The 21,918-nt window shown below is 36.4% G+C and overlaps 2 protein-coding genes across 2 annotated transcripts in view; one reads left to right on the top strand and one right to left on the bottom strand.

The window, feature by feature from the left end:
* The window catches only part of ODR4 (odr-4 GPCR localization factor homolog), a 34,643-nt gene extending 24,912 nt beyond the window's left edge, over positions 1 to 9,731 (bottom strand). Inside the window, exons 1-4 of the mRNA XM_046682942.1 lie at positions 9,578 to 9,731; positions 6,704 to 6,824; positions 3,695 to 3,829; positions 112 to 207 (exon numbers count right to left, since the gene is read on the bottom strand). Coding sequence (XP_046538898.1) covers positions 112 to 207; positions 3,695 to 3,829; positions 6,704 to 6,802 — 330 coding nt within the window. The 5' untranslated portion in view covers positions 6,803 to 6,824; positions 9,578 to 9,731. The remainder of the gene's footprint in view (positions 1 to 111; positions 208 to 3,694; positions 3,830 to 6,703; positions 6,825 to 9,577) is intronic.
* A 99-nt stretch (positions 9,732 to 9,830) lies between these two features.
* The window catches only part of TPR (translocated promoter region, nuclear basket protein), a 55,376-nt gene continuing 43,288 nt past the window's right edge, over positions 9,831 to 21,918 (top strand). Inside the window, exons 1-13 of the mRNA XM_046682941.1 lie at positions 9,831 to 9,988; positions 10,354 to 10,662; positions 12,184 to 12,288; positions 14,034 to 14,107; positions 15,929 to 16,025; positions 17,174 to 17,277; positions 17,829 to 17,993; positions 18,449 to 18,541; positions 18,941 to 19,021; positions 19,101 to 19,188; positions 19,927 to 20,067; positions 20,879 to 20,970; positions 21,235 to 21,432. Coding sequence (XP_046538897.1) covers positions 9,919 to 9,988; positions 10,354 to 10,662; positions 12,184 to 12,288; positions 14,034 to 14,107; positions 15,929 to 16,025; positions 17,174 to 17,277; positions 17,829 to 17,993; positions 18,449 to 18,541; positions 18,941 to 19,021; positions 19,101 to 19,188; positions 19,927 to 20,067; positions 20,879 to 20,970; positions 21,235 to 21,432 — 1,617 coding nt within the window. The 5' untranslated portion in view covers positions 9,831 to 9,918. The remainder of the gene's footprint in view (positions 9,989 to 10,353; positions 10,663 to 12,183; positions 12,289 to 14,033; positions 14,108 to 15,928; positions 16,026 to 17,173; positions 17,278 to 17,828; positions 17,994 to 18,448; positions 18,542 to 18,940; positions 19,022 to 19,100; positions 19,189 to 19,926; positions 20,068 to 20,878; positions 20,971 to 21,234; positions 21,433 to 21,918) is intronic.

Genomic DNA, 21,918 nt, shown 5'->3' with positions numbered 1-21,918 from the left:
AATTATGGAATGTTAAATCTAAATATACCTAGGATCATTGTATACACATATAATCAATTAAAATAAGACGTAATTTTGATCATATTAAAATTTTTGATATTTCAGACTTACCCTACGCAGGGCATTTTGAAAATCATTTGCCATTTCTAAAGTTGTGATGATAAACACTCCAAGAACTAAAAGACCCCCTGGTAGCATTCTGGATACCTAAAATAGGAGTACAGTATTAGCTAACATAAGCATTTGGCATTACATGCAATCCTGTGTGTCTGAGAGGCTAAATATTAAACGAGCAAATACCTACTGAGCACTGACTGTCTGCACAGCATTGAGGTAGGGGCTTTGAAAAACTGGTTAAAACACTGGGAAATGGATGATAAACAAGATGAATGGGGTGTCATTATGTACACAATCTTCCCAGCGTGTCCTTAACATTTTACCTTAAAACAACTTTATAAATAAAGCCATTTAATCATGATACACTTTAGCTATACCAATAAACAAATCCCTTTCTCATGAGATCAAAGACTAAACTATCTTCTAAAAATTTTTTAATAGTTTCCACTATCAGCTAAATAAAATACAAATTTTATCGTAGACTGTTATTTCAGACTCCAAAATCTGGCTAATCTGGTATTCAGATACTTATTTGATACTTCTTTCCCTGAAATATTCAAGTATCAGTCAAAAACTTCTCACTGTTCTCCATCCATGTCTAGGCTTTCTAACTCAATACCTTTACTCGAGCTGCTCCCTCAGCCTGAATTGACTTTCTCTTACACTTCTACATGTCAGAACTCTTGAATACTTCAAAGTCAGCTTGAGGAAGCTGCCTTCCCCAATCCTCTGATCTCTGAACTCCCACAGGACTTCGGTGTAGTTTTCCCACGGAGCTTATCACATGAGCCTGTATTACAGTTATCTGCGTAGCCTACTAGCAGGTCTGGGAGATTCTTCAGGGAAGAAGTGATTCTCACCTACCTTTGTATTTCTGTAAGATTCAGCACAATACGAGAGCCTGGGATTTGAACAGAAGGAGTCCAACCTGAAAATCCATTGTTTCCTATTGTTTACGCTTACCTCAATTTTTTAAACCTCTTTATTGATAGTGGGCATTTATGTTATTTCCAATTTTTCCTTACTTTAAAATAATATTGGTTAAAAATCCTAGCAAGTCTTTCTATGTTCACAGGATTATTTGCTTAGGATAAATCTCTTGAAGTGGATTACTAGGTTAAGAAGTCATGCCTATTTTTAAGGTTTTTTGATACATACTACCAGTTTGTCCTCCACAACAGCTGTTATTTCTCTTCACATGCTTGTGGCTAGTTCTTAAGACCACAAGGATTTCTTTCTGCCACCTATACTCTGAGGTCTGAGTGCTTTGGTTATCTTTTGTGTACTTGATGCATATGTAAAGTGATCACAAAGTTAAGTCTTCAGAAAATTGGATACCACAGTCTAAGCCCTAATATATTTACATTGTATCTGCTGATGGTTCCCTCTGACTTCATACATTTTATTTACTATAGTGACACAAGCTGGACATATAAATAAAGAATAAAGTTTTCATATTTAGCACGGGGAACCTATGTATCTCTTCAAAATCACCAACATGTAAAATTAACCAACTGTTTCCTTCTAGAAGCAAAAAGCTTAATCTATTTTGCTATATAAATAAATTCACGTTTGTGTATACATATATATTCATATATACGCAAAATACACATCACTCTCTCTATATACATATATGTGTGTGTGTATACATATAGTCAAGTGCCGCATATACAACAGCAATCCCATAAGATTAGCACCATACAACCTAGGTATGTAGAAGGCTATACCATCAAGGTTTGTGTAAATACGCTCTATGACGCTTGCACAATGACGAAATCGCCAATGATGCATTTCTCAGAACACATCTCCATCATTAAGTGATGCATGACTGTATATAATTTTATAAGAGACCAAAAGCAAAATTTGAGTAGAAAGTTATTTACAAACCATTGGGAATTTAAGTTTAAAATATTTAATATTTTCATTAGAAGATGGTATTAAATATTTCCTGGATTTTTTTTTATAACTACATACCACCCTCCCATCACAAACACATACACAGACAACAGTAAATGTGTGTGTGTTTAAAAGATTTAAAGTTGACTGGAGATGGAAATAATTCTACTTTTACCTTACTTTAACATTCTTTATTAGATTATATATTCCATTTAATAACTATTTTTTAAGTGAATTTACTCATTGTTCCCTCTCAGCCAGCCCCAAATCTGTTTCCTCCTTGTGTAATGGCAACACCATCTTCCTAGATACCCAGGCTAAAAAATCTCAATAACCTTTAGCTAGTCCCTCATAATCTATTCACTCCCAATCTACTTGGTCACTAAATCATGATACTAGCTCTTTCTCTAAAATGTTCTGGCAATGAAGTTTTAGCCCACTGCATTAGTTTGTTTATTCATGCATTCATTTATCCAGGATTTTGGAGTTCGCCTCATATACCATGGAAACACTGTGCTTGGAACTGAGGATACAGCCACAAAGCAAACAGACATGACCCCCGTCCTCACGAAGGTTAGAGTCTAGTTCAGGCTCATATCACCTTTTTTTGAACTACTACTGTAACTGTGTTCTCTGTTCTATCTCCAGTCTCTCTACTCTCCATTTACACTGTGCCAAGACTTTGAAATCATTTTCTAAGTTATTGGCAGGTCAATTATATTAACTCCTTCTCAAAAATAGGAAGCTCTGAAGGTCTACCATAGAGCCACTGTCTACCAAGCAAATTCTTCACTTCTTAAGACTGCACTCCAAAATCATCCATAAACTGGCCCCCGACAGTCTTATGTCCGAATCATTCTTTTACATACCCTGTGTCTCAATTATACCCAGCTGCTTGCTATCCTCCTAACATACCTTTAACTTTCATGTTGTTTATCCATACTGTCCTTTGTGCACTCAGTGTGTTCCCTGACTTCTACTGACAAAGTCCTATTCATCTTTCAAGTTCAGGACCTCCTGTGAAGCTGTGTGAATTCAGCCATTGGCAGATATTTAACCAATCTCCACTCTATATTCCTATAGCACTTTTCTACTTTTATTTCACTTCTCTTATAATTGGTTTTGGTAATAATGTCTTCCACTTTGGTTAAAATATAAATTCTGAGGACATTTAAAAAAATTTAATCATCATTTTATTCCCTTGGTACCTAGATTAAATCATCAACAATCTGATACGCAACTGTATTATCAATAACTAGTATTATTTTAAGGTAAAAAAAAATTGGAAATAAGCTGAATGACCAATAACAGGAGATAGGTTAAAAAATACAATGGCCAAAGGTTAACAATGGAAAAGTATAGCACAAAATATCAGAAGCTTTCAAGTCAGACTGCCTGGATTCAAATCTCAGTTCCACCACTTAATATGTAATCTTGGGCAGTTTACATAACTTCAAACAAGAAAATGCACTTTAAAAATTAGACACAAGTAATCAACAAATAAAAAATATAATCATGGATGCAACAAAGCAGAAAATACTTCTATTTCTGATATACTATGCAAGTTTTGAAAACTTAAGAATGGGTACTCTGAAATCCTAGTTTAGTAACCTGAGGATCAAGTGCTTTTATTTTGTTAATGAACACAAACTTAACCATATGAAGAGACAAATATGATGACCTGGTTGGCATGTACTGTGGCCCATTCTTCATCCAAGTTATCCAACTTAGCTTTAGGATGTTTGAGGTTCTCATTTTGTTCCTCGTTGGGTGGTGTTCTAGCAGCAAGAATCACATAATCCTTTTGTGAAGAACACTTAAAAACAAATTAGAAAAGTTTATTAGGGGCCGGCTCCATGGCCGAGTGGTTAAATTCGTGCACTCCGCTGTGGCGGCCCAGGATTCGGATCCTGGGCGCGGACATGGCACGGCTCGTCAGGCCACGTTGAGGTGGCGTCCCACATCCCACAACTAGAAGGACCCACAACTAAGATATACAACTATGTACTGGGGGGGGGTTGGGAAATAAAGCAAAAAAAAAAAAGAAAAGTTTCTTAGTGATATCTGATTGAGGAATGTAAAGTTCTTATAACATGCAAAAACTGAATGTTTCTGGCAGCTTAAATTGTTAATACGTACACAGTCAAGCATCATTTAACAATGAGGACATATTCTGAGAAATGTGTTATGAGGTGATTGCATTGTTGTACAAACATCATAGAGTATACTTACACAAACCTAGATGGTATAGGCTACTGGATGTCCAGGTTATATGGTACTAATTTTATGGGACCACCCTTGTGTATGCTGTCCATCATTGACCGAAACGTCATTACACAGCACATGACTGTATTATAATGAAATCTATGGGGAAACCAATTTTTCACGGATAGCCTTACAATGTTTCCCTCACATGTTATTTACCTTTTAATATATTTAATATCAGGTCCTTATTTAATTGGGCATCCTGAATGTGAATCACATAGTGGTCCTTAAAAATGGCTTACTGGATGAGTAAATAAACTGCATTCAAACTACAAGATAATACGCTTGGCCAATTTTCTAATTATTGTATTTGTGTCCTACATAACTTGAACAGATTGAATGGTTCAGCAAATGTAAAAACTCAGTAAAATAAAGCAACAAATGACCTTGTGCATCTTACATGGATGCACTTAATTCATGGATACAATAATAGTGAGGAACTTGCACATATGTGTGCACAGAAAAACAAAGGGGATGTGGGACACATAACTGAAGTGATAACAGATTTATGTTTCTCCGTTTTAACAGCAGTTAAATGGTAACCAAAGGTGGGAAACCTAAAGATAAATTTAGGGCACATTTAATAGCTCAGTCTCATTACAATGAAAGTTTCCTATAAAGAAAGAGTGAAAATGAGGCTGATAATACATGCTAGCATGGTGTCATACTCATACATAACCTGAAATTCCCATCATTAGTGTCATCCTGGAATAGAAAATAAAGGAAGAGAAATTATTTCTACAAAAGTTATTTTCAGAAAGTTACATTTCAAAGGCAAACAGGAAAAGGTAGGTGCTCATTAAGAAAGCTCTTCCTTTTTATAAAATCTACGACTTTGAAAAGAAAAAGAAACTGACTCTGGGAGTAGGAAACATGCAAGCTTGAGGAGAAGGAGGGAAAAGTGATGAACCCTGGAATAAAGAGGAAGAAGGAACATAAAGAATACTGAAAGGACTGAAAAGGCAACATGAAGAAAGACTGGAAGGAAGGTCCTAAATTGTGGGAGACTTATTTGTAAGAGGGTGGTTTCACTGAGCTCTAGAAACAGCCTATGTGCAGTACGGGAAGTTTGGAAGAGAGTATTTCTTCCTGACCTTTTATCTTTACTGATCATATCTTTTTTCTAAGACCCTTTTTCCCTTAAATTTTTAAAATAAAGGGAAGTAAAAAACTTTAAATAAAAATTTCCTAGCAAAAAAAAAAAAAAAAGCCCCATATTAGATGTTAAGTAACCTGAATCAAAAAGAAGTTAAAATTGTTGCCAAGGTCTGGCTATCTAATGAGAGGCCTCATGGGGTAGTACAACCTGGGTGAACAGTGCAGGGTCTGCCCTTCGTCTCACAAGTTAAGAAATTGGATTTGTGAAAACTCTGAGAATGAACCTGTCTTTCAGGGCTAGATTGATATTACAAAGCTCATTTGGAATGATGCTGACAACTAGAATCTCATGATGGAGCACGAACACACAAGCCCTCTGGACAGCGTGTTACTTCTAAGTAGGTAACATAGGGCATCAAATTATAAGAGAAAAGTAGACTGGGAACATGGGTAAAGTTAGAAAAAGGAAGGTTAATTATAGAATTGGAAGGTTCTAAGGCATCATGATAAAATATCCAGAAAGAAATTGTCAAATAGAGCTTTATTTCCTACTAGGCCTCTAAATCAAGTCCTTGGGCCACAGTGCATTCTCCACTAAATAGTGTTTAGACAGACATAGCTGGTTTGTCTGTGCAACTCTCCTTTTTTTTGTTGCTTTGTACTGCTGACCAGTCCTCCCTGCTGATTAACACATTCTTCCTTCAATTACAACAAAGGAGTGGGTGCTTATGCTTTCTAAAGTAACTGCCCAAATCTCCGTTCCATTTTGTGTTAATTTTTAAGGCTTAACTCTAAGAGGAAAACAGAATTTGTTTAATTTCCAAATTTCTCCCTTCCCCTTCCTCTCCATTGAATCATTGCTAAAAAAAAAAATTCGATAAGATGGGCACCAAAACATGTAACAAAATATATGACCACTGTTCCTACATGTCTGAGATAAGACAAACTAGAATGGGAATAAAATTATCAAGAGGTACTTTTGTAAAGAATTGGACAACCAGGAATTAATAAAGACTAGAAAGGAGTACAAAACACTTTGGAAAGACAACAAAATATAAATAATCTGGTTAGAAAAATTCTAATTTTGGAGTTTCCACATTATAAACTACTTTTACATGGTCAAAAGGTAATGTGTTCTGACTTGGGCAAACCTGAGCTGGGTTTGCCTGACTTCTCCACATTTTCCCTCAAAAATCCATTTTAAATTTACTACTTCTACATTCCATCCCTCCATCCCCTCATCTTGAGTTTATTGTTAAATAGCATATTTTAACTTTAACGAACAGGTAATTTGTTTTTATTAATAAAGACAGTAAAAGATACATACCTGCCCTATTAAAAGACCAGAGACAAAATCCTTTCCTTGGAGATTGACGTTTGAAAGATACTGGCCAACACTCTCTTCTACAATATAGGTTCTTCCCATTATTGAGAACTAATTCACTTTCCTAAATTATGAGAAAAAATACATAGCATTTTTAGGTAAAAATACAATTTGTAATATGTTCCTCATGAGAGCAGTATAGCAAGATAAGACCCTGATAAGACCCCATGCCTTGCAGTGTGACTCCTTATTAAATAGGGGATTCTTTCTTGCAAAGTTAAACGTAGCTTCAGAATTCTCAACACAGTGCTGCAGGCAATGACTACCAACCAACCAGAGTTGACAGGAGAGAGAAAACCTATTTCCATACCTGGGATAAGGGAGAGGCCACTAAACTAGTAGTCAGCATACCTGATTTCTTATTTGGATCTACTACTCTTTAGCTGCATCATGTTTGATAAGCTATTCCCGAGCCTCAGGGTGCTCATTTCTAAAATAGGAAAGATAATTTCTGAGTTGCTCATGGGGAGGTAGAGAGAATCAAATGCATTTAGTCAATAAGCATACTATGAAGAACTACTATGTGCTAGAAATTGTGCTAGGTGAGATGGTACAAAGATGAGTAATACTTGACCTCTGTCCTTGAGTAACTTATAGTACCCTAAGAGTTACAGAAGTAGATAAACAGCAATGCAATAATAATGAACATTTGTATAGCTCCCACTTTGTCTAAGGCCTTTTTTTAAGTACTTTACATGTGGTAAAATTTAATATTCACAAAAATTCCATGAGGTAGGTACTATTATTATAATCCTCATTTTATAGATGAAGAAACTGAAATGAAGAAAGGTAATGTAACTTGCCCAAGTGACAAAGCTGGTAAGTGGCAAAGGTGGGACTTAGGCAGTCTGGCTCTAGAATTTATGCCCTTAAATACCACGCTCATACTGAAGAAAGATACCCAGTCTCTCAATTAAACTTTTACTGAGGGTAACTCCTGTTCTGCTCTCTCTCTCCAGTTTGTGGATAAGAACCAGTATATTCCTCTTACTGGCTTATGCTCCTTTGAGTTTCTGTCACTTAAAACCAAAGATGCCGAATAAAAGAGCTAGACAATGATGAATGATGACCTCAAGTTCACATTCAGTACGGGAGACAAAAAATGTAAAAAGATGATATTCAAAAAAGCTATACATAGATATAGAGAGACTGTAGGAACACAGTTGCAGCATTTTGAAAAGAGATAATAGTCATTTGAGTTCTGTAAAAAATTTCAATCTTATTTAGTACAACAAAGTCAAGGCAACTAACTATAGATGTGCTGAGGTGGTATATCTAACACCAGTAAACTGCAAGTCACAATGATTTTGCATTACTCTACAACTAAAGCTCAGAGAATTGGTTCCAGTTTGAAATGGCCTATTGGATGCTGTTTTTTCAAAGAGACTGTTCAGACTTGTCTCAAAACACATTAAACTTCTTCCAAGCTCTTTTCTGACAACCGTGCAAATCAGGTTTGCCCACCTTTTTTTTAGACTAACTCTAGAACTGCCTGTTTAAATCATTAATGCTTCTATAAAGCTGAGGGCTTTCCACTTTTAGTAGTGCCTTAAGGTACGCATTTCTGTGTATTAAACTTTCCTCTACTTCATCACGCTATTGTACTCCTTTTCCTTGTGCCCTAATAGTTCTTAATTCTTGCAAGAAATAGCAGTGACTTCAAAGTTATGATATGAAACTTCCTAATCTTATTTTTTCCAAAATGTCACCTACTAGCCACGTTAACGTGTAAGAAACTGAATCTAACAGGAAAATGACAATCTACTGGACTATGAAATCTGGGTGAATGCTAGATAATTTTTTTTTTTTGTAGTGCTCCTTCAAAATTTTTAAACGTAGCCAACCATACTTTATAAAGGACATTACTAAAAAATGTAGATCTTGCCTTATACAGTTCAATTTTTCCTAAAATGTGTATTAGAAGAAGCTTTGCAAGTTGTCCAAGCACTATGATTTGGGACAACTCATCTTTCCTGGACTCTGGTTTCCTAGGCTACAAAATAAAGAATATAGATCATAACAGGTCTGAAAACCTATCTAATTTTAGGATTCGATGAGTCCAAGTACAGAACATCAGCATTTTCCAAATGACAGATCAATAACACGATAATACTGTGGGCCTAGGACATAGTACAGTACTGCATATACCAGCAACTTCAATTAAAGTGCTTATACAAAATATTCTGGGGGGGAATCAACCTTAAGCTCCTTACTGATATTCACAAAAAACTGCTACTGTGGGAATTAAAGGGAGGACGACATTAGGAGTGCTTTATTTTCAATAAATAATTTAGTAAATTGTTTTAGAAGAGTAATCGAACCTGAAAAAAATCTACAGATTCAGCTTGGAAGTCACAGAATTACGATCTGGAAACAAGTAGTTCTGTTATGGTGGCCGGGTGAGAAGTGGTTTTTACGAATGTGTTTAAAAACTTCTGTGACAACAGTTTTTCAATTTAAAAAATATAAACATAAGGTAACATTTTCTGCAATGTTACCTTCAAACATAAAAACAAGGGCTACACTCAGACTCCTCTCGGTTTCTTTAAATCCTCTTCCTGAAAACTGAACGGGGCTCCTTAAATTCCTCTTGCATTACTGTTACCCACCCTGCCACCAAGGAAAAAAAAGGCATTTAAGTACATTATTTTAAATAATGCAAGTCTGTCATAGCTGGACTTGAGTGAGTTGTGCCGGAGTGCCTGTCCATATGTTTTCTACACTCTGTCTCTTTCTTCCTTGCAAACGAAGGTCTCTGTGCTTGAGTGCACACATCCAACCCTCACAAGCGCGTAGGACACCCTTAGGCTGACTCACCTGTACTCAGAATGTGCACGCGTGGCAGACAAATCCGTCCAACAGTCAGTCCACCTAAGAAGCGAGTTTAGGGCGCAAGAAGCAGCCTCCAGGAGCCAGATGCCCCTCCGTAGCCAATTCCACAGCCCATGAGTTCATCAGAAAGCGACGGACTGCCCACACTTCCCACTCCAAACCCAGGGTCTCTAGAGTCAGGTGGCGCAGAATGATGACGCAGCTGCCCCCTCCCTTTACCGCAGCGCCTCAGCCAAAGCGACTGCGGTGGCCCCCCCGCCCCCTTGCGGGCGCCATTGAGAGCGTGGCAGCAACCTGGCCCCTGCCGTCCAGCCCTGTCGGGACCGATGCCCTCTAGTGGCTCAGTGTCTAGAAGCCGCCAAAGAGGACGCCCCATGGCATCCCGGAGCTTTGACGGTAAGGTCGCCCTACTCTTCAAGGAGGGACGTGGCTTGACAAGTACTATATGGCGCCACCTCGCGGACAGTGATCACGCGGCTGGGCGAGGAGAGCCGGGGGGCGGGGAGAAAGGAGTCAGCGGAATGGGTGGTGAGGAATTGGGCTCACAGCAGAGATTGAGAAAAATACTACGTTTCCCAGAAGCCTGCGAGGCTTGCAGGGCGGAAAGGGGTGCCGGAAATCGGAGTGCCTGACGGGGGTCAGAGGCCGCCTCTGAACTCGGATTCCCAGGGTGCACGGCGTCTAGCAGCTGCGCGCGCATTTCGGTCGCGGGCGGTGGGGCGGCTGTGGCGCCGGCGCTAAGGCGGGACTCGATTTCCCAGGGTCCCGTCGCGGGAGTCTCCGGCGGGCAGGCGCGCGCGAGCCCGTGAGCGAGGCGACAGAGGCGGCCGCCCAGGCCTCTGGGTCCTCCTGGTCTTCGCCTTTCTTCTCGGTTTCTGCTCCGTCGGCCGCTGCCGCCGCGGCCCCCGGCCCCAGCGACATGGCGGCGGTGTTGCAGCAAGTGCTGGAGCGCGCGGAACTGAACAAGCTGCCGAAGTCCGTCCAGAACAAACTCGAGAAGTTCCTTGCTGACCAGCAGTCCGAGATCGATGGCCTCAAGGGGCGGCACGAGAAGTTTAAGGTAGAGAGCGGTAAGTGCGCCGATCTTCCCGCCGGGGGTCTGGGCCCGATTCGGTAGCTAGGGCTGGGCTTTTCCGCTGGCAGCCTGGCTGTCGGCCTGCGACCCCCCTGGAGCATCGCTTTCCTGCTCCCCGGGCCGCCGAGGCCTTCTCTTACCTGCGCCTCTCACACTTTGATCCCGAGGAGCCTTTTGTTTGTTTCAAGCTGAATCCACGTTTAGTTCCGTTTTCTTTGTAATCAGCAGGGTCTCATATCGGGACAGAAGGTTGTCCGGGAAACAGAAATTGTGAAGGTTTGGGTCTGTTTACATCGGACTCGCGACCCCTGTCTTTCTAAGGCTAGAGTACCCTCTCTGTGTGTTGCACGTACAACGATAGTAATTTCCGCTCAGTCTTCAAGGCACCTGCCTTCAAAGGCCTTTGTCTCGACTGTTTCGTGCACTTACGTTGAGCGTGTGTGTGTGTCGCTGTGCTCCGGTAACGAGCTCATGGTCACCAAAATGAGTGAGTGCGTGAGACAGCGCTGGAAATAGAGTGAACGTGCGGTGAATACGTTTAACATATCGGAATTCTCTCTAAAAATTGGAATTTGATAGAAAATATATTTAGACCTGTTTATAAATAACCTACAGTAGACGCTCAAATAAGAAAGTTACTAACAAAAGTGACTTGAACATCCTTGAAGAAAAGTTAAGAGCTTAGTAATTACCATTACTTTTGCCTTATACAGTTCAGTTTTTCCTGAAGTGTGTGTTAGAAGAAGCTTTGCAAGTTATCCAAGCACAAGCACAAAGTTTTTGTTGTGTGTCTTGGTTTACCAGTTGTTTGGCGCGATGGGTACTGGTTTTTGCTAAGTTGATTGAAAATTCGGAGTAAATTTTCTCTTCAAAAAAATGTAATTAGCAAGCAGAATAAATATCGAGAATGAATTCTCTGAATCCCAACACTGAATATAGTACACAGCGTTCTGTTAATTTGCACAATGAATATTGAGTGCCTGAAACTACGCTGAACACTACACACTCAGTCCCTTCCCAGGGGGAGTTAACACATCTATTTTTACATAAACTTAGTAATTTTATATTTTCAGGTATGGTTGTGACTGTTTTAACACAGCCTCTTAAAGCAAAGCAGTTTTTAAATAATTTTCTTCTCCATTTAATAAATTTTTTTTTACTCTGTTTTATGCTAAGAAGTTTGCTGTTGTGTGGGGAAAATACTAAGATAAATATGTTACTTGCCCTGAAGTAGTTCATAATCTTGTGAGAGAGATAGACAAGTAAATTGTAAAACCCCTTTAGGCCTTATTTTCATTTGTCATGTATGTATAAGTCAGTTGGAAGTGTTAGATTAAAGTCCTTTCCCGTGCTTGACTTACCTTTGCTCAAGGTAATTCTTGTTCAATTCTTATTTGGAGTGCAATTTTAATACTGTGTCTTAAATTTTAAAGTCAAGTTATTAAAAATAATTAGCAGTATCAACCATATGTGTCCCTGTGTGTTTGATTTCATTTTTCTCTCTGCTTTTCTGTAGAACAACAGTACTTTGAGATAGAGAAGAGGCTGTCCCACAGTCAGGAGAGACTTGTGAATGAGACCCGGGAGTGCCAAAACTTGCGGCTTGAGCTGGAGAAGCTCAGTAAGTATTAATTATATCTCTATAATATTCTTGGACTATTCAGATCTTCAAACATCTCTTTGTATGCTTTGGAAACGTTTACTTACTATATATGAAAATTCTAGTTAAGTGTCATTTTCATTTATGGTGATATTTTGATTTTTCACTCAGTGATACTAAGAACATAGGGCTTAATGATCAAGAGGCCTGGGTTCTAATTCCAACTGCAAGTAAAGGCTCTTTTGCCATATGTGAATCATAACAGTATGTGATTGGTGTTTATAAAATGGCTAGAACCGCATGTCCATCTACTTACACAGCTGTACAGATCAAATGAGATATATTTGAAAGCCTTTTGAAAAGGCTAAAGCATTATGCAAGTAAAAAGTAATTAAAGAGAGTGACGGTTATTTTTATGTTGTTGGAAAATTAAAGCCTATTAGTTCTATTATTATGTCTTACCTCTTTGTTATAATTTTTATAAATATTTGTGAATCTCGGGCTATTCCCTTTTTAAGGCCTAATTCTTGTGAAAGATAGGTAGCTGATTTCCTTCTTAATTTGTTTTCTTACATCATTAAAGTCCTAGAGGGTACACAAGATCTTAGTTAAAGGTCCTGACATTTCTTGGAAGGATGATGTTTATTACATGCAGTGCTTATAATAGAAGAAGGTAAATTTCAGGAAAGATCTTTATGGAGTAGGGGCATAATATTTGTTATTAGATATAGTTGGATTTTAATTTGATTGGAAACACAGGAAGCTAGTAATCAAGAGAGTGGTTGAAATTTCAACCTTCTTTCTTAACTGATCCGTGCCCATCAGCTATTTGTTTGGGTTATAACTTTTTTCAGCTGATTTTGGCACATCTCATTTTTAAAACATATGACATATTTGTAGGATGGTATGTGTACATGTATAGTGTATCTTCTTTGGAAAAATATCTGTATCCTCTGCCCATTTTTTGATCAGGTTTCATTTTTTTGTCTTTAAGTTGTATGAGTTCTTTATGTATTTTGGAAGTTAACTCCTTGTTGGGTATATGATCTGCACATATTTTCTTCCAGTTGGTGGGTTGTCTTTTCATTTTGTTGATGGTTTCCTTTGCTTTGCAGAGCTTTTTAGTCTGATGTAGTCCCATTTGTTTATATTTTCTTTTGTTTCCCTTGCCAGAGTAGACATGGTATTCGAAAAGGTACTGCTAAGATCATAAGTACTTACTGAGTAACTTGATCAGGTTCATCATCTGTACATAATAGTTTTTCCTTGGCATAATAACAAGGTCTGTAAGGCAGTGGTGCTGAACAATTTCAGGAAAATGACTGTGATTGCAGGTTCTTTATGAGATTTGGAAAAGGGAGAGGGAGGGGAAGATGGGGGTAAATGTTATTTACTATCTTGATCTTGTCTTTTTTTACTCAGTTTTCTTCTTTTTAAATATAATTCACTGATTTTTGTGATTGACTTGGAAGATGTCATTGAAAGATAAGGAAATTGATAATTGCCTGTGCTTTTTCTTGTAAATGTTAGCCAGAATGATCACAACTAAGATTTTGGGGAAAGGATAGCATATTTAAAAGTTTGGTCTAGAAGTACAGTAAATTTGAGATGTATTCATGAATTTAGAATGCGATGTGAGACAGCTCAGCCTTTTTGAGACTTAGTTTCTTATTTTTAAAATGCGTGTGGGTGGTAGTTGGATAAAAACTGGCATTGTACATTTTAAGCATATGTGTGTGTATGTTTATAAAATTTCTTTTGTTTAGACAATCAACTGAAGGCACTAACTGAGAAAAACAAAGAACTTGAAGTTGCTCAGGATCGCAATATTGCCATTCAGGTAGAAATTATTCCTATGAATAAAGCTAATTGTGAACATGTTACTTGAGGAAGTTTTCTCTTCTGATTGTGTTTATTAGTTATTTAGTCAATGGGAAGATGAAACATTTTCCACTAAGAGAAACTAACAAAAGCATGAACACATGAATTCCTTAATTGGATCTCTATATGTTGTATTGATAGAGTGGGCGTTCCTTTTACTCATTAGAGTATATTAGTGCTTGATATAAAAAACATGCACTTGCTTTTAGTTCTGTAGCTCTTAAGTTTTGATTTTTTTAAAAATTCGAATTGATTTTTTAAAAAATGCAAATTGTAAGTAAGTGCCATAGAATTTTAGGTAGGATAGATGTTCACAGATTCATCTATCTATCCATCCACCCACTCACCCACTTATCTACTTACCTTCCTTTCTTTTAGAAGTTACCTATTCAATGCTTACAGGCATTATTTTAAGTATTGCAGTACAATTGGTGATATGGGTAAAGTCACATCCAAAATCATTTCCTTAGAGTAGTGATATAAGAATAATAAATTGAATATGATCAAAAGGATTGCTGACCAATTTATTTAATAAAATGGTCGTACTCAGTGATTCTTTAACCAGGTAGAACTTTAGACTCTTGCCATTGCTTTTTTAAAACTTGCATTTGATTTGAGGTTAAAAGATACTTAATATATAAAAGATACTTCTAATGGGAAAGAGGGATAGCCTTGATCCAATAGAAATTTAAAATTCTCTACATAAAAAGAACTAAGATGCAAGTAAACCGTTAGAAATATTTTTTCAATAAAAATGTGACTATTTATATCCTTAATACATGACTGCTTTCAAATTATAAGAAAAATCATTCAAGGGGGAAATGGACAAAGGAATTAAAAGGGAAAAAAGAGAGAGGAGGCTCCACAAATGGCCAATAGCAATATGAAATGTTGCTCTACTTCACTTGTAATCAGAAAAATGCAGATAAAACAATAATATGGTAATTATTTTTCACCTCCTTATGTTAACATTGATTTCTTACTTTTTTTTTTTTTTTTAAGAATAAGCTTCAGTTCTGGCATGGGTGGCTTAGACTGGCACTTATAACTGAAAGAAAAGCATATAAATTGCCATTGTCTTGCTTAAAGGAATTTGACAAAATTTATTAAAGATCTTAAGTAATTCCATTTCTAGAGATCTTTCTTGAGAAATAATTTGAACCAAGGTGTATATGCAATGATAGTCATCAAAATTTTGTTTTATAACAGCAAAAAATTAGAAGTAAGTTAGATGTCCTACAAAGGCATATATAAGTAATTAAGACACTTCCAAGTCATAAAATGTGACACGGGCAATTTTTTCCATGTGCCTAGGAAAAATAATTTTTAAAAATCTAAAATATGGAGCCAGCCTTGATAGTCTGGTCATTAAGGTTTGGCACTCTCACTGCTTCAGCGGCCTGGGTTTGCTTCCTGGTCGCAGAACCACACCATCCATCTATCAGTTGCTGCGCTGTGGCGGCAGCTGAAATAGAAGAACTAGAAGGACTTACAACTAGAATATACAACCATGCACTGGGGCTCTGGGGAGAAGGGAAAAAGAGGAAGATTGGCAAAGATCTTAGCTCAGGATGAATCCTTCCCTGCCAAAAAGAAAAAAAAATCCAAAATATGAGCAAAAGTGTTGAGATTATGGGTAATTTTTGAACTTTTTGATGTATACGTTATAAGAAAAAGAAAACCAACCATTTTTAAACTGCACCTAATGTTAACTAAAGTGACAGTTCATGTTCAAGTTCCTATATTCATGATTAACTTGATTTTCTTATTTATATGACAGAGCCAGTTTACAAGGACAAAGGAAGAATTGGAAGCTGAGAAAAGAGACTTAATTAGAACCAATGAGAGACTCTCTCAAGAACTTGAATATTTAACAGGTATGAAGAAGTGCTTTAGCCTCTAACTACACTCTTTTCTATCTCTTCTAGCAGTGCTAAGAATTAATCCCCAGTCTGTTTTTGTTGCTGGTGTTTCTTTGTCATATCTCAGAATAGTGTTCAGGGTAATATCCTATTGTTTCTCCTACTCATTTATCTTTAGATCATTTATCAGGGATTTAAAAAAGTATCTAGACAAGTACATCAATGAAGAACATGTCAGAGAAGTGGTAATTTGAACCAAGGTTTACATGCAGAGATACTACAGTGCTATTTGTAGTACCCACTTGGAAGTAGTTTAAATGTTTGGTTGTAGAAGCTGCAGTCCTTCATTTTATGCTGACACCCTTGCTGGGATAAGCTATCCATAAGCATTCAACGTAAAAACCTAAAAGGAGAGCCCATATTAAAAACATAGGTGAAGGAGTGAGGAGACAGGAATATAAGATATACAAATATAGAATATAATATATGATACAGTTGATGCATTCAGGCGAACTGACTCTTAGGCACTTGAATGGTTATCAAGTTCCCTTTGGTTCCTTTCTATAAGATTTTTGAGAATTTTAATTTTTATTGAAGAATTTTCAAATATGTTGCTATATAATAATATTCAATTAGGCAACTATACTTTTCCAGTATCAGAAAAAAGTTACTTCAGAGTATTTGTTGATGATGTTGCACAGGTAGTGAGTAGGTAAAATTAAAAGAATTTTTTTTGTAAAAATCTTAATGTAGGGACTATAGGAAAATTAAGCATGTGTATTCTGGCTGTTTTGAGTAGAGGTTTTTATATGTATCATTGCTTTTTAACTTAAACAAATAGCTATTTGTGAAATCTTAATAGATTGTTGGGTGTATATCAGGAAAATTAATGTTAATTTTGTATATTTAGCCTAAGATAGTGTATTTAAAATAAAATAATCCATATAATTTACATGTTTGGTTGGGCGCACGAATTTAGCTTCTTTATCTTCTGTTCAGTGAAATTAGATTTGTTAATTAAGTATGGCAGAAACAAATTAAAATAGAGGACTTGAGAATTACTTACTTTGTATTAAATGTTTATGTTTCTAGAGATACATTTTTGATGGTTCCTCTGAGCATTAGTTAGTTCTTATTTTCAAATTCTCTTCTGACCTTTCTAGAGGATGTTAAACGTCTAAATGAAAAACTTAAAGAAAGCAATGCAACAAAGGGCGATCTTCAGTTAAAACTGGATGAGCTTCAAGCTTCTGATGTTTCTGTTAAGGCAAGTAACAAATAATTCCTAAAGGACAAAGTATAATTTTTGTTTAAACTCACCTAAATTAAAATTTAAATAGAGGCAAGTTATCCATAAAGTAATTAAAAGCTGTGTTTTGGGTTTTGTTAGTGTCAGGAAATTAAGCAATAAGACAATTTTATTTTATTTTTTTTTTTGCTGAGAAACATTAGCCCTGAGCTAACATCTGTGCCAGTCTTTCCTCCACTTTCTGTATGGGTTGCTGCCACAGCACAGCTGATGAATGGCCACACCTGAGATCCAAACCCACAAGCCCAGGCCACCAAAGTGGAGCACACCGAACTTAACTACTACTATGCCACAGGGCTGGCCCAAGACAGTTTTAATTGAGTTGTTTTACTTATGGGATGTTTGCTTCTTATAGTTCTTATCTGATTGTTTTCTGTTAAGAATCCATACAAATATTTATTTCTGTTGTAAAATAAAATTCTGCTTGTATCCCTTAGCTACCAACAAAATCATTTGGATAACCATATATTACCTTTAACTGTAAATGCTATTTTCTTCCATTTCCTTAGTATCGAGAAAAACGCTTAGAGCAAGAAAAGGAGTTGTTACATAATCAGAATACATGGCTGAATACAGAGTTGAAAACTAAAACTGATGAACTTCTGGCTCTTGGCAGAGAAAAAGGAAATGAGATTCTAGAGCTTAAATGTAATCTTGAAAACAAAAAAGAGGAGGTAAGTTAGTCAAATTGTAACTTTGTATTAGGTTACAACTTACATTTGTGCACAGTTTATTAAAAATTTATTTAGTGGTGTAGCAAATTAAATGTTCTTGTAAGATTAGGGGTCAAATGTGGAGGACATAACTCAAACATTTGGCGTAGGAAATTGACCAATTGCATTTAAGTAAAGAATTTAAGAGATTCTTTGATGAATTTTAATATTATCTACTGTCTTACGATATATCTTTCCTAAGACACGTGTTTAAGAAGTGGTGGTAAGTTTTTGTGTGCTAAATCCAAACATGTTCTGTGAGCTGTTATTTTCACTTGATTAAATATTTTATGTAAAATACTTTTTTTGAACGTGAGGAATTATTTTGCTTTTACTTGGCAGCTTAACTTCATATCAAATTAATTTCAGTTAATACAATATCCTCCCCTCACCCAACTCCACTGTTTTATTTGTAGGTTTCTAGAATGGAAGAACAGATGAATGGCTTGAAAACGTCAAATGAGAATCTTCAAAAGCATGTAGAGGATCTGTTGACCAAACTGAAAGAGGTATAGATGACTACTTAAAATTTCTCTTTTACGAAATATTGTAGCACTGTTATTTTATAAAATGATTTCGTATTTTGAACTGTTCCTGGCACCATGAAATGGCCAGCTCACTTCCATATGATATAGAGTCAGAAATGGCAATTATATGCTATATCCAAAGTACTATCTAAAAATGAGTATGGTTAATTTTAATTTTCACTTAAGCATTCCACTTTAGATAAAAGTATCATCAATATTTTATCCTTAAAGTATTTCTTCTTTATCGTGAAAACTGATTTTAATTTTAGTGTTTTAATCTTTATCTTGTCACTTTACAAAACTGGATGTTTTATCTTGGTATTTGGTAAACCAGTATTCTAAATTCAGTTCAAAGAGACTGCTATAATGTTTTTTTTTCAGGCCAAGGAACAGCAGGCCAGTATGGAGGAGAAATTCCACAATGAATTAAATGCTCACATAAAACTCTCTAACCTGTACAAGGTAAATAGCGTACCATACATTTTAGTGTTCTAATGTTGTATTATTGGATGTTGGGTAACTTTTTAAGATTGACTTTTAGAGTGCTGCTGATGACTCAGAGGCAAAGAGCAATGAACTGACCAGAGCAGTCGATGAACTACACAAGCTTTTGAAAGAAGCTGGAGAAGGTAAGAGTTTTCAATTATGGGAAGATTATTTTGTTTTTAGATAAAAAGTACTTTTTTCTTTACCTTTGTATAGATTGTTGGATTTGGAAGTCAGATTAACTTTCTTAGGGACAAAATTTGGTACAGAAGAAAGATCCTTGAATTAAAAAACTTAAAGTTATGTTTTTGGCTATTAATATATTTGAAAAGATAGATTAGCTCTTGTTTTTCTCTTTCTTTCATCTGGTAACTGTACATATTCTGGTTTCTAATAGGAAATTTTTCTTCCATTTTTGAAACATTTACTTTGATAAGTACATATGGGTTTACAGTTTGGGTATTCTTTTAATCCATAAATAAGCCTCACTTTTTAAATTATAAATAGTGCATTTTAAGGTTTTTGATTTTCTTTTTTTTAGATGTAAGTTATATATGATGTTTTCCAGTCATTTCGTATATTCTAGACTAAAGATCAGATTAAAACCAAAGAGATATTTAGAGCCACTTTTTTGCAATTTGAGTTCCCTTATTTTCCCCATGGATAAGAGACATCAAAAGGATTAGTTTCACCAGGCCGGGACATTTTGGGAATTATAAGGAGAGCAAGAGTTTTCAGTGGGTAATAACTATCAACCACAGCCCTCTCTGGAATTTAGTGTTATCTCTTGAAGGGAAAAATAGTGACTATTCTGTTACATTTTATAAACTCACAGATTTTAATGATGTATTTGGATATTCTGTCTTTAAAAATATTTTTAGCCAATAAAGCAATACAAGATCATCTTCTAGAGGTGGAGAAATCTAAAGAGCAAATGGAAAAAGAAATGCTAGAGAAAATAGGGAAATTGGAGAAGGAATTAGAGAATGCAAATGACCTACTTTCTGCCACAAAACGTAAAGGTATGGATTAATACATGCTTGTTGATTGCTTGAAATACTAGAACTTCTTTGCGTAGTTTTCAATTTCACTAATAGTGTTTCTCTGTCATGGTGTAGGAAACTCCATCAAATTATAGCATTAGCGTTTATTTTTAGTTTAAAATTAATACTCTGTACTATGTTGTCAGATATATGTACTGTTTGATCACACATGATTTTGTGTCAATTTCCAGAATAGTTTTTAACTTTAATTTTGTTAGTGCCATTGAGTCAATTCCAACTCCTGGCGACCCTGTGTACAACAGAGTGGAACCCTGCTTGGTCTTTTTCACCATCCTCTCACTTTCTGGTACTGTACCAGACAATGCTCCACTGCTGTTTATAGGATTTTCGCAGCTGAGTGGCCAAGTCCTTCTTTCTAGCCTGTCTTAGTCTGGAAGCTCTACTGAAACCTGTCCATCATGAGTATCCCAGCTGCTATTTGAAATACCGATGGCATAACTTTCAGTATCATGGCAAGACACCACTGCCACAGTATGACAACCAACATACGGGTGATGTGATTCCCTGACTGGGAAACAAACCCAGGCTGCGGTGGTAAGAGCACCGAATCTTAACCACCTGACCGCCAAGGCTATCTTGTAACTATAATTACTGCATGATATTTAGAATTGAGTTATGTTACATGACTATCTGATGTCATGTTTTAAAATCTTCATATGAATTTATATGTAATGTACACTAGGTGTCACTTTTTCCTTGTCTTGAAAAAAAATATTACGTTCGTTTGAAATTTTATAAGAATATACAAGATTTCTGTATGTTGGCACAGGAGCCATATTATCTGAAGAAGAGCTTGCAGCCATGTCTCCTACTGCAGCAGCCGTAGCTAAGATAGTGAAACCTGGCATGAAATTAACTGAGGTAAGAATGGTAGTAAATCTTATTTTCCTTAGGCAAAACTGTTCAGATCTCTCTGACACTTAATCCCCAGAAAAATTTTCCTTAAAATCGTCTGATGATTAATGGAACATCTAGGACAGGCTTTCTGGGTTCCTGGTTCTGTGTCACGTACAGTAAAGATTTCCATCTTGTCTAAGTGCCAACCAATGTTTATTATGAAGCTAGATAGACTATGTAATTCTGTTGTAATGCTTAGATTTGAAACAACCTCTCTTCTGCTTTCAGCTGTATAATGCTTATGTGGAAACTCAGGATCAGTTGCTGTTGGAGAAACTAGAAAACAAAAGAATTAATAAGTATCTGGATGAAATAGTGAAAGAAGTTGAAGCCAAAGCACCAATTTTGAAACGCCAGCGTGAGGAGTATGAGCGTGCACAAAAAGCTGTGGCAAGTTTATCTGTTAAGCTTGAACAAGCTATGAAGGTTGGTTCCATTCCTAAATTTTAGCTGCAGGAAAAATAAATATGAGAAATTATTTACTAGGTAGTTCTTCCTTAGAATTAAAGTATTCGAGTCAGAAACGGCTGAATCTGCTTCTTCAGTGATAGAGTAATTATACATTTTAAAGCTTATCATTACATTATTAAACACCTGTAATTGCAAAATATTGTACCTTTATTCAGCTAAAATTGTAAGAACCTTTTACGTTTTTTAAGACATTTGGGAAGTTTTCTGGAGGGTTCTCTAGTGGTTGATAAATAGCCGAATCTCCTTGCACCACTATTCAAATTAAAACAGCAATCTCTCTTTGTACTAGCACTCTCCTAAATTTCGCATAGCCGTTTTTTGTCAGACACTTCTGATGTTCTGTCTTTATATCATTTCACAATTTGGCAAATCTTTATATACATTACTTTGTTACTTTTCCTTTACATATTAGAAGTGCCAAGGAAATTTATAAATATCCTT

This window comes from Equus quagga, chromosome 13 (assembly GCF_021613505.1).
Source record: "Equus quagga isolate Etosha38 chromosome 13, UCLA_HA_Equagga_1.0, whole genome shotgun sequence".
Taxonomy (NCBI): domain Eukaryota; kingdom Metazoa; phylum Chordata; class Mammalia; order Perissodactyla; family Equidae; genus Equus; species Equus quagga.
Note: the sequence above shows the minus strand (reverse complement) of the source record. Positions and strands in the feature narration are given on the sequence as shown.